The following is a 13,118-nucleotide window of genomic DNA, read 5'->3' as shown; positions in this document are numbered from 1 at the left end:
CCCAGACTGCCGAAATAAAGACTAAAAAGGAATGATAGGCTGGTTCTGCAGGTTTGTTGTTTTAAAATTTCCTTCCATTGTTTCCAAGTTCTTTTTCTTTTGATTTGAGATTAATTGGTCATATTATATACAGTGGGGCAAAAAAGTATTTAGTCAGCCACCGATTGTGCAAGTTCCCCCACCTAAAATGATGACAGAGGTCAGTAATTTGCACCAGAGGTACACTTCAACTGTGAGAGACAGAATGTGAAAAAAAAAATCCATGAATTCACATGGTAGGATTTGTGAAGAATTTATTCGTAAATCAGGGTGGAAAATAAGTATTTGGTCAATAACAAAAATACAACTCAATACTTTGTAACATAACCTTTGTTGGCAATAACAGAGGTCAAACGTTTACTATAGGTCTTTACCAGGTTTGCACACACAGTAGCTGGTATTTTGGCCCATTCCTCCATGCAGATCTTCTCGAGACCAGTGATGTTTTGGGGCTGTCGCCGAGCAACACAGACTTTCAACTCCCGCCACAGATTTTCTATGGGGTTGAGGTCTGGAGACTGGCTAGGCCACTCCAGGACTTTCAAATGCTTCTTACGGAGACACTCCTTTGTTGCCCGGGCGGTGTGTTTTGGATCATTGTCATGTTGGAAGACCCAGCCTCGTTTCATCTGATGGAAGGAGGTTTTGGCTCAAAATCTCACGATACATGGCCCCATTCATTCTGTCCTTAACACGGATCAGTCGTCCTGTCCCCTTGGCAGAAAAACAGCCCCATAGCATGATGTTTCCACCCCCATGCTTCACAGTAGGTATGGTGTTCTTGGGATGCAACTCAGTATTCTTCTTCCTCCAAACACGACGAGTTGAGTTTATACCAAAAAGTTCTACTTTGGTTTCATCTGACCACATGACATTCTCCCAATCCTCTGCTGTATCATCCATGTGCTCTCTGGCAAACTTCAGACGGGTCTGGACATGCACTGGCTTCAGCAGCGGAACACGTCTGGCACTGCGGGATTTGATTCCCTGCCGTTGTAGTGTGTTACTGATGGTGACCTTTGTTACTTTGGTCCCAGCTCTCTGCAGGTCATTCACCAGGTCCCCCCGTGTGGTTCTGGGATCTTTGCTCACCGTTCTCATGATCATTTTGACCCCACTGGATGAGATCTTGCGTGGAGCCCCAGATCGAGGGAGATTATCAGTGGTCTTGTATGTCTTCCATTTTCTGATGATTGCTCCCACAGTTGATTTTTTCACACCAAGCTGCTTGCCTATTGTAGATTCACTCTTCCCAGTGTGGTGCAGGTCTACAATACTTTTCCTGGTGTCCTTTGAAAGCTCTTTGGTCTTGGCCATGGCGGAGTTTGGAGTCTGACTGTTTGAGGCTGTGGACAGGTGTCTTTTAAACAGATGATGAGTTCAAACAGGTGCCATTCATACAGGTAACGAGTGGGGGACAGAAAAGCGTCTTACAGAAGACGTTACAGGTCTGTGAGAGCCAGAGATTTTCCTTGTTTGAAGTGACCAAATACTTATTTTCCACCCTGATTTACGAATAAATTCTTTACAAATCCTACCATGTGAATTCATTGATTTTTTTTTCACATTCTGTCTCTCACAGTTGAAGTGTACCTCTGGTGCAAATTACTGACCTCTGTCATCATTTTAAGTGGGGGAACTTGCACAATCGGTGGCTGACTAAATACTTTTTTGCCCCACTGTATATTAAGCTGAAATAGTGAACATTTTCTGGACGCTTTCTTATTTTAACTGATGCAAATATAGAACAAATGACAACTTCAGATATAGGAGCATTTCAAATGTGGCAATACCAGGGAACAGGTTGCCACGTTGGCAGGAAAGGCCGAAATCCTGCGATACACTCAAACACCAAAGTCCCAAAGCTCCAGTAGTCCACAGTGACCGTGTACCTCTGCCTTTCTATGAGCTCTGGAGCCTGAAAGAAGTGAAAGAAAAAGCATTAAGGTTCAGCTAATGTGATGAGGAGGGTGCTGTAACAGTTTTAGCTGTTAGTACTTACTAAGTACTGCAGGGTTCCCACAAATGATGTGCAAAGACTGCTCTGGTCCAACTCTTTAGCATAGCCGAGATCTATAATCTTGTGGATCAACTGAGATTAGGAGTGAGGGGAAAGAAGAAAAGTGTTATTAGTTAGAATCATTTGTTCTTAAAATTACAGACAGACGGCTACATACGTTTTATTCTTGAACTCTTGTAGAGTTCCTTTGTATGATTCACAGTTCAAAATAACACTTCTTTATCGTAAACAGATCATCCACTGTTTGAAACATTTAAGGCAAACCTTTTGTTCATTCACTGCTTCCTTAAAAACAGAAGGTTTAAACAGGATGTAGGTGGGTGGGCCTGACATGGTCCATAATAAAGGTATACCCTCTCTTTCTTGTATTACAGAGCAAAATGGAGTGTTCAGATCACAGAAATTACTTTTACAGACACTGACTTCATAATTTCATTTGCCCATGTTTAACACCAGCGTCCACCAATGTAACAGTACATGTATGCCAAACAAAAGGGAAAAGCATGATAGCTCCACTCAAGGTTTAATGAAAGTTATTAAGCTTTTCTTTTTGCATCATTAGCACATTCATATGCAGCTGTCTGATAAGTGCTCAAATCCGAGAAATAGTCATGCAACCTTCACAGAACTGCAAATTAATGTTGATACTGTATATCTTTTGGGATCAACAATGTATAACATGATCGTTAGTGGTGATTTTCTTAGTATCCAACAGAGCTAGGGTTCCCGTTTCCCCTCATTTCTAGTATTATGAGCCAGCTGGCGTCATATTTAATACAAAGATATGAGTGCAGCATTAAACTCCTCATCTAACTCTCTGACAGAAAGAATATAAATATATTTCCCAAAATGCTGAAATGTTCCTTTAAATGCTGAGTGACTACATGAGTGAGAAAAATCAACAACTTGTACCTTAATAACTTCCAAGCCATAAACCAAGCCTGTATTCCAATTTTACAGTTTCTCTACCATGCATGAGGAAAACAAGTGTTCATGCAAATCTATAAACTTAACAGAATCCGAGCCAACTTAAATTTGGCTTGGATTCTATAAACAATAGTCTTTGCATAAACATGCATCTATAACATCTTTAATATGTCTGCCCTCGGTTATATAACATTCTTGACTTTCCTGTACCCTTTTGCAGAGGCGGAGGAGGATAACAAGCAATGATTTATTACATAATGGACAAAATAAAAGAGAGGCCCGTAGAGGAAGCTAAGCAGTAGGGCGATCCCAAAGGTTCCTTGTAACTCCAAGTTCAAGTATAAAAATGGACTTTCCACATTAAATATTCAGTACAAGGATAAATGCACATAACAGAGGCAAGTGTTTTGTACTAATTCAATACAAACCACATAGAGGCAAAAAGCCTCTTTAATGTGGTTTGGGTGTATTTATCCCACCAAAGGGCTTCACTGGGTCTTTAACTCACTCTCTTCTCTCCCTGCTGCAGCACAATGTTTTCTGGTTTCAGATCCCTGTGAATGATCCTCTTCTTATGGAGGTAGGTTAAAGCTGAAGCTGTGGGACAAAAAGCAACAACAGTCACAATTAAGTAAGAATGTAAAACTGTAGTTGCATGCATTACAGCTGATGGAAAAAAGCACAGCACGTGACGATATAGAGGAATGTTAGTAAGTTTATCAGAGGCTCATGGTTCACTTTTATATGTAAGAGTACAGTGCTGTATGGAAGACAGAACTATAATGAAAACTGAAAGGCTTTTAGTTGGTATTACGTCAATTAACATTATTATATTAAAGACATTAAAAGTGTATATTCATACTTGTGCATATGAAAAGTGATAACAGATAATTCCAATCACAAAACTGTGTTTCTCAGGTGCTGAGGTCCAAACTGTGTACATAAGGGAGCAGCCCAAAGTACCTTTATTTCCCCGAGGGGTTTCCACCGCGAATGAATCTCCTTATATGACCTGGTACAGATTCTTCCACTTCCTGACATGGTCCTCCCATTTATCTGGGCTTGGGACCAGCACTGGGAGTACACTAGCCTGTGACCCCCTGGGACTGGGTTTGAGGCACATTATTTTTACGTAATGCAAACTTCCTAAAAGCTACTTTCCTCTTTAGTGGAAAAGTTCTAGTGAATTTCATTCCTACACACGCCCTGCTGATATGCAGTTTTCTTCACTACACAACAACCTCCAGGACTGAAAAGTGAAGCGAGGAGTAACGTTTGGTGAGGTTGGTTCCAAAAGCGACTTTATCTTCTTTCCCCTTGGTCTTACTTTTGTGGGTAACTTAGAGCTAGTGCCTTTTTGGGAGATTTTCATTGGAGTTATTGAACAAGTAAAATTGTATTGGAGGGGTTTGTGTGTCCCAGGGATCCCAGGGGCTATGTTGTCTGGGGGCTTTTGCCCCCTGGTAGGGTCTCCCATGGCAAATTGGCCCTGGGTGAGGGACCAGACAAAGAGCGATTCATAAGACCCTTATGAAAAGGACACCGAGGGAACAGTTTACCCTGCCCGGGATAGGGTTACCGGGGCCCCGCCCTGGAACCAGGCCCGGGGAGGGTGCCCGAGGGCGAGCGTCTGGTGGCCGGGCCTTAGTCCATGGGGCCCGGCCGGGCACAGCCCGAAGAGGAGACATGGGCCCATCCTCCCGCAGGCCCACCACCCGCAGGAGGCGCCATAGGGGTCGGGTGCATTGTGTGTCGGGTGGCGGCCAGGAGCGGAGGCCCTGGCGGACTGACCCCTGGCTGCCAAGACTGGCAATAGGGACATGGAATGTCACCTCTCTGGTGGGGAAGGAGCCTGAGTTAGTGCGTGAGGTTGAGAGGTACCGGCTAGATATAGTCGGGCTCACCTCTACGCATGGCTTGGGCTCTGGAACCAGTCTCCTGGAGAGGGGCTGGACTCTGTCTCAGTCTGGAGTTGCCCCTGGTGAGAGGCGGCGGGCTGGGGTGGGTATCCTAATATCACCTCGGCTTGCTGCCGGTACGTTGGGGTTTTTCCCGGTGGACGAGAGGGTTTGTTCCCTGCGCCTTAGGGTCGGGGAACGGGTCCTGACTGTCATCTGCGCTTATGCGCCGAGTGGCAGTTCAGAGTACCCAGCCTTCTTAGAGTCCCTGGGGGGGGGGGGGGGGGGGGGGGGGGGTGCTCCACCTGGAGACTCTGTTGTCCTGCTGGGAGACTTCAATGCTCACGTGGGTAACGACAGCGAGACCTGGAGGGGCGTGATTGGGAGGAACGGCCTCCCTGATCTGAACCCGAGCGGTGCTCTGTTATTGTACTTCTGTGCTAACCACAGTTTGGCCATAACGAACACCCTGTTCGAACATAAGAGTGTCCATAAGTGCACGTGGCACCAGGACGCTCTAGGCCGTAGGTCGATGATCGATTTTGTAATCGTATAAGCAGACCTGCGACCATATGTTCTGGACACTCGGGTAAAGAGAGGGGCTGAGCTGTCAACTGATCACCACCTGGTGGTGAGTTGGATCAGTTGGCGGGGGAGGACGCTGGACAGACCTGGTGCACCTAAACGCGTAGTGAGGGTGTGCTGGGAACGTCTAGCAGAGGCCCCAGTCCGCGAGATCTTCAACGCACACCTCCGGCAGAGCTTCAACAGCATTCCGAGGGAGACCGGGGACATTGAGTCCGAATGGACCATGTTCAGCGTCTCCATTGCCGAAGCTGCTGCATTGAGCTGCGGCCGCAAGGTGGTGGGTGCCTGCCGTGGTGGTAATCCCCGAACCAAATGGTGGACACCAGAGGTGAAGGGAGCCACCAGGCTGAAGGAGGAGTCCTATCGGGCTTGGTTAGCCTGTGGGACTCCGGAGGCAGCCGACAGGTATCGACAGGCCAAGCGGAATGCGGCTCGGGCAGTGGCTGAAGCAAAAACTCGGGTGTGGGAGGAGTTCGGAGAGGCCATGGAAAAAGACTTTCGGACTGCCTTGAAGAGATTCTGGCAAACCGTCAGACGTCTCAGGAGGGGAAAGCGGTGCTCTACCTGCACTGTGTATAGTGCTGGCGGAGCGCTGCTGACGTCGACTGAGAAAATTGTCAGGCGGTGGAAGGAATACTTCAAGGACCTCCTTAATCCCACTGACACGTCTTCCGAGGAGGAAGCAGAGTCTGGGGATGAGGGGAATGACCCGCCAATTTCCGGGGGCGAGGTCACTGAGGCAGTTAAACAACTCCTTGGTGGCAGAGCCCCTGGTGTTGATGAGGTCCGCCCTGAGTTCCTGAAGGCTCTGGACGTTGTAGGGCTGTCCTGGTTGACACGCCACTGCAATGTTGCGTGGAGATCAGGGGCAGTACCTGTGGACTGGCAGACCGGGGTGGTGGTCCCCATCTTTAAGAAAGGGGACCGGAGGGTGTGTTCCAACTACAGGGGGATCACACTCCTCAGTAGGGGTGGGTTTTTATAATCGATTCATCGATTAAAATCGATTCTGGCTTGGATAACGTAAAATCGATTCATTAAAATCCTGAATCAATTTTTTAATATAAATTTATTTTGTCCGAAATGCCAGAATCTCTGGTGACATCTCACAAAATTTCAAGAACCACCAAACAGTAAATGAGAGCAGGTACAGGGATTCTGCACATAGACTTAAACACACAGCGCGACCCGCGGATCAGAATCAGTTAGATGTCGCCTTTCTCACAGTCGGGGCTGAAAGCCGACAGCTCGCTGATCCGGGTCCGCGCTTTGTGTTCACGCCCTTTATGCGCTGATTCTAAAGCTGTTATTTTGATCTCTCTCCAAACAATATTGACCGAATCAGCAGCAAAAGAAGATCCAAACGCTTCACATAAACATCGTCATGAATTCACTCTTTTACTGTTTTGCTTCCATTGCGATGCGCAGCTCTCTCTCTCTCCCTCTCTCCCTCCCCCTCTCTCCCCCCCCCCTCTCTCGAACAGTTTCGCTTTCTTCATTATTCGCTTGCTTGTTACACAAGTCTACTGTTGCTTACAGCGCTGTCGGCCGCTGTTTTTTCCCCTTTTACATTCTTCCGAAAAGAAAACCTCATTTCTGCTGTTCAATACTGAACAAATTGAAACTTTTTAAAATTATTCAAAATGCAAAATGCTTAGCCATGTCTCTAATAAAACCGCTGTAACGTCAGAGGTAATGTTGATTAATTAATGGTTTTCTTTCGTTTTTGATGTACTGCAGAATATTTTTATAAAATCCCAGGCCAGGAAAATCACCTACATGTTTTTCTGTGTTTTATCTTCAGCTACTTTGACACAAAGGCATCTGCTGTGATGCTCACACCTTGGATAAAGTCTTGAGAGTGTCAGCTTCCTTTTTATAGATACAAAAATATGTAAATGTCCTGATCTGAATTATATCTCTGACTGTCAAAATTTCCCAGATTTAAATCGAATCGAATTAAATCGAATCGTGGATCAAATCGATTCGGGACCTTGTGAATCGGAATTGAATCGATTCTAGAAATCAGTGACGATACCCAGCCCTACTCCTCAGCCTCCCTGGGAAAGTCTATGCCAGGGTGCTGGAAAGGAGAGTTCGTCCGTTAGTCGAACCTCGGATACAGGAGGAACAATGCGGTTTTCGTCCTGGTCGCGGAACACTGGACCAGCTCTTTATCCTCTCCAGGATACTTGATTGATTGATTGATTGATTGAATCTTTATTTTGAACATGTTGAAAAAGTATAAAAAAAAATTGAATTAAAAGAGACAAATGAACAAAGCAAACAAAAGGAAAACGAGCAACCACAACTCCAAATAACGTCCATGTTCAAAAAGGAGCAGGAAGAAGCATAAGCTTATTTAATCCCACCCCTTTTCCACTATCTAGTATCAATAGACTACAGAAATACCTCCTTGCAATTACATTATATGTTATGTGTAATTTAAAAAAAAAAAAAAATACACATATGTTTCTATCTATCCATACATACGTATATACACACATACGCACATATACACATTTTCAATAACCCCATTAACACCTGAAGGATACACAACCTACAATTATATATATATATATATATATATATATATATATATACACCAACAAACCCGTGCATGCGCACACACATGAAAATATTAGACAAGAACACCCTATCAAATCTCTACCTTTTCCCTGTACCCTGTAAAAACCATATCCTTAAACCGCTTTTTAAACTGCGCCATGCTTGGACATTGCTTCATATCTTTACTTAGTCTGTTCCACAGCTTCACTCCACACACAGAGATGCAAAAACTTTAATGTTGTACGGATACGAGGATGTTTTAAATTTAATTCCCCCCTCAAATTGTATCCCCGTTCCCTTTTAGAAAACATTTTTAGAATATTGTCAGGAAGCAGGTTATTTATTGCTTTATATATAATTTGGGCTGTGAGAAAATGAACCAGATCTGTGAATTTTAGAATTTTTGATTTTAAGAATAGTGGATTTGTATGATCTCTGTAACCAGTTTTATGGATTATCCTTATGGCCCTTTTTTGTAATATAAAGATTGATGATAGCGAACATTTGTAAGTATTGCCCCAAACCTCTGCACAGTAATTCAAATACGGTGCAATCAGGGAACAATAGAGAATGTGGAGTGATTTGTGGTCCAGAATGTGTTTTACTTTACTCAAGATTGAGACACTTCTTGAAATTTTGTTATGTATATGATTTATATGAGACTTCCAGTTTAATTTATCATCTATAATCACACCAAGAAACTTATGTTCAAGTACTCTTTCAATTTCCACACCATCTACATGAATCTGCACTTGTGCATTTCTAAGGGAATTCCCAAATAAGATAATTTTAGTTTTACTTAGATTTAGCGATAGTTTGTTCCTGTTAAACCATTTTTTAATTTTGCACATTTCTGAAGTAATTGTATCCAGCAGCTCCTTTAGATTCCCCCCAGAACAAAAAATATTTGTGTCATCTGCAAATAATACTAATTTTAATATATCAGATGCCTTACAAATATCATTTATATAAATAATAAATAATTTTGGACCCAGTACAGAGCCTTGTGGAACACCACAAGCAATGTCCAAGCATGATGAGGAATGGACACCCAGCTTCACAAATTGTTTCCGGTCACTTAAATAATTTTTCACCCATTGCAGTACAACCCCCCTAATCCCATACCGTTCCAGTTTATTAATTAATATGTCATGATTGATTGTGTCGAATGCTTTCTTGAGATCCAGAAATACTCCAGCTGCATACGGTTTCTGATCTATAGCATTCGTAATCTCCTCAATTGATTCGATTAATGCCAGAGATGTTGATCTTTTTGATCTGAATCCATATTGACTGTCAGAGAGTAATTTATATTTATCTAAGAATTTGTCTAATCGTTTATTAAACAGGTTTTCTAGGATTTTGGAGAATTGTGGTAGTAAAGAAACAGGCCTGTAATTTGTGAAGTGGCGTCTATCCCCAGTTTTATACAGCGGCACAACTTTAGCTATTTTCATTTTGTTTGGCACTTTTCCCGTCTGAAATGATAAGTTGCAAATATATGTTAGAGGTCCTACAATTCCTTCAATGACCTTCTTGACGATTTTCATGTCAATATCATTACAATCAGTAGATGTTTTATATTTACACATGTGTACAATGTCAATTATTTCTTTTTCCTCCACTGATGTGAGGAACATTGAGTTAGGGTTCCTATCAATCAGGTTTTCACTACATTCTACTGATGGCAGTGACTCAGGAATTTGTTCTGCCAGTTTTGGTCCAATATTTACAAAATAATGATTAAAGCTGTTGACCTTATCAGCAGTGTTTTCCATAATATTGCCATTATCGATAAAGTATTGAGGATAACTTTGTTGTCCAGAATTATTTTTAATGATACCGTTTAAAACATCCCATATTCCTGTCATATTATGTTTATTGTTGTTCAATATTTTACTATAATACTCCTTTCTACATACACGTATAATATTGGTCAACTTATTTTTGTATTTTTTATATTTATTTTCAGGATCTTTTGTTCTTTGTTTTAGGTATTCCCTATAGAGTGTATTTTTCTTTTTACATGCATTTTGTAAACCCTTAGTGAGCCATGGTCTATCTGAATATTTGTGCTTTCTGTTGTATTTTATTGTTGGACAGTTTTTATCGTACAACTCCATGAATATTCTTAAAAATATGCCATATGCAATATCAATATCAGCTTCTTTGTACACATTGTCCCAGTCCTGATTTAATAGATCGTTCTTAAATGCAGTCATAGTTTCTTCTGTCCTTACTAGAGATGGACCGATCCGATATTACGTATCGGTATCGGTCCGATACTGACCTAAATTACTGGATCGGATATCGGAGAAAAATAAAAAATGTAATCCGATCCATTAAATATCACGAAAGCACCTCACAAAACTTGCAACACGCCGTAACTCACCTCAGAACGTTAGCACGTCGGAGCAGTATGCATCACGTGATAGAGCGGCTGTGGCATGCAGGACCTGTCGGTGGTCTGGATAGCATTTGGAGCTTCGCTAGCAACCCGGCATTTCATCTCCGACAAAGTTATCCCGAGAGAAGTAAAGCAAGTGTGTAAGTCCATCTCTGAATGTTTGTAAAGCATTCCTGCGTTAAGCTTAACAAACGACTGCCTCTTCTTGCTGCTACTTCAATCATGAAACTGCTTAACGATCAGCTGATTGGCTTTTCTGTCACGAGTCCGTGTCTCTAGTTTGCTTTTGGCCCACTTTGCACCAGAAAGAGGAAACCAGCAGCTGAACAACAGCAGCACGTTTAAGCTTGATCAGCTGTTGTTAGAATGTATTTAATCTTACTTTCTACTCGAGGATCTTTTTCTACGTAGCTGACGGCTGGTAACTGTGCAGGGGCGGATCTAGCAAAGTTTAGCCAGGGGGGCCGATAGGGCATTAACAGGGAAAAGGGGGCACAAAGACATACTTTTCTGTCTTATTCTCATTTAAAATGTCTAGCTTTTAATAAATAATTATCTGACACCCAAAGTTTTAATTTGATGCAAAATGAATAGAAGTCCATTATTGTATATAGTAACTATTAAGTCTAATATATATACCCTAGTAAGCTATAGTACTTTTTCCTTTGGGAAGGTACCATCTGTGCAGTCTGCAATTCTGTTGAAGAAAGATGTTGAATCTATTTAATATTTCTTGAAAAATAATTGATTTCTGTGCATTTTTTTTCACACTGCATCAAATTAAGGTTGATTACAGCGATTAAGCATCATGAGGTGGAGCGTGAGGGGTGGTTCCCTATTTTTTATTTATTTATTTTTGTTGTTGCTGGGAGTTGGAACCCTATTAGTTAGGTTGCTTAATATTTATGCTAAGTACTCTTTAAAATACCAGAATAGGGAGGATGGTGTAGGTTTAAGTTTATTAGATTGATCAGTATTGCTGAACTATGAAATATTTTTTTTTGCATACAGGTATAACAGAATAGCTTTAGTGTAGTTGTTGTTTTAAACTTGAGTATGAACTTATACAAAATGCAGCAAGATATTTAAAAAAACAGTTTTGTTGATTAAAAAACACTATATCGGATTCATATCAGTATCAGCAGATATCCAAATTTATGATATCGGTATCGGTATCGGACATAAAAAAGTGGTATCGTGCCATCTCTAGTCCTTACACGTCTGTATCTCAGTTGTTCTTCATGCTGATTTTTCTTATAATTAGTGTCATAAACTGCAAAAACTGGTAGGTGATCACTGATGTCATTAATTAATATTCCGCTCACAATGTTGTTTTCCATATTGTTAGTGAAAATATTGTCAAGTAAGGTGGCACAATGTGGTGTAATTCTGCTAGGCCTGGTTATTTTAGGATGTAAACTCAAACTGTACATAGTGTTTAGGAATTCGTCGGTCATTTTATGCTTTTTTGGATTCAACAGGTCAATATTAAAATCACCACAGATAAACATAACTTTTTGATTTGTTTTAGAGAATATTTCCTCTATGAAGTCATTAAATACTTGAATACTAGAGCCAGGTGTTCTATATATACAGCTAATTATTACATTTTTTTCTTTTTCCTTATAAATTTCAATTGTTATACATTCTAGTAAATTATCAATTACAGTTGTCATACTTTCTACCACCTTGTAGTTTAGGTTTTTATCCACATACACAGCTACTCCCCCTCCACTCTTGTTCCTTCTATTTACAAAATTCACTTCATATCCCTCCAGTCCAAAGTCCATTCCTTTCTCCGCATTGATCCATGTTTCAGAAATGGCAATAATTCCAAATGGATTTGTCAACTCATTTAGATATTCCTTTATATTGTTGAAGTTGGCATACAGACTTCTGCTATTAAAATGGATTATTGATAATTTATTTTCCGTGTTGATGGTGTGCTTAAACTGTTCATCAGTGAAGTAGCAGCAGTTACAGCTGATGTTGTAGAAGAAATTATTTTCCGGGTCTATATCCTTTTCTAAGTCTAGAACATTATGGTCTGTGTATCGAAATGTTCTCAGTTCCAGATTATCATAAAGAGAATTCCAATGACTTATGTTGATATTGTTGCCGGATGCAGATGAAGTTCTTTTGGACTGTGCCATGTGTTGTGTTGTGTGTCACGTCACATGTGTATTCATACCTCCAGAGTAAGTTGACCTCAGTATTTGTCCAGCTCTTCCATATTTCTGATGACCAACACTTTGGCTTGTTCCGGTGTTCCATTGAGTTTAATGAATACTTTGCAGTTGGTGGTCCATGTATTTTGAATTTTTCCCTGTTTCTTCAAGTAACGTGCTTTCCTGGCAATGTCCGCATTTCTTTTTATCAGATGTTCGTTCATGAAGACATCGGATCCTTTCAGTTTCTTTCCTTGTTTTAACAGTGCTGTTTTCTGTTTTCTGTTTGCAAATCTCACAATGATGGCTGGTTTGTCACTGTCTTTTTTTCGGGGTAGAGGGTGGCAAGCCTCAATGTTGTTATAATCCACTTCCACACCTTTGGACCGTAGAAAGGTAACCACTTGATGCTCCGTGGAGTTGACATCTTCCTCTCCTGGCCCTCCTACATTGTCAGTGGCGACCGCCCGGGCGTATGACCGGGGTTTGATGCGAAGCCCCGT

General features: G+C 41.6%; 1 protein-coding gene across 2 annotated transcripts in view; it reads right to left on the bottom strand.

Moving 5' to 3' along the window:
• ikbkb (inhibitor of nuclear factor kappa B kinase subunit beta) overlaps window positions 1–13,118 on the bottom strand; it is a 37,997-nt gene that overhangs the window by 9,030 nt on the left and 15,849 nt on the right. For both annotated transcript variants that reach the window (XM_026187511.1, XM_026187512.1), the window contains exons 6-8: window positions 3,495–3,583; window positions 2,042–2,131; window positions 1,833–1,957 (exon numbers count right to left, since the gene is read on the bottom strand). In XM_026187511.1, the coding sequence (XP_026043296.1) occupies window positions 1,833–1,957; window positions 2,042–2,131; window positions 3,495–3,583 (304 nt within the window). The remainder of the gene's footprint in view (window positions 1–1,832; window positions 1,958–2,041; window positions 2,132–3,494; window positions 3,584–13,118) is intronic.

This window comes from Astatotilapia calliptera, chromosome 12 (genome assembly GCF_900246225.1).
Source record: "Astatotilapia calliptera chromosome 12, fAstCal1.2, whole genome shotgun sequence".
Lineage (NCBI taxonomy): Eukaryota > Metazoa > Chordata > Actinopteri > Cichliformes > Cichlidae > Astatotilapia > Astatotilapia calliptera.
This window is presented reverse-complemented; position numbering and strand designations above follow the sequence as displayed.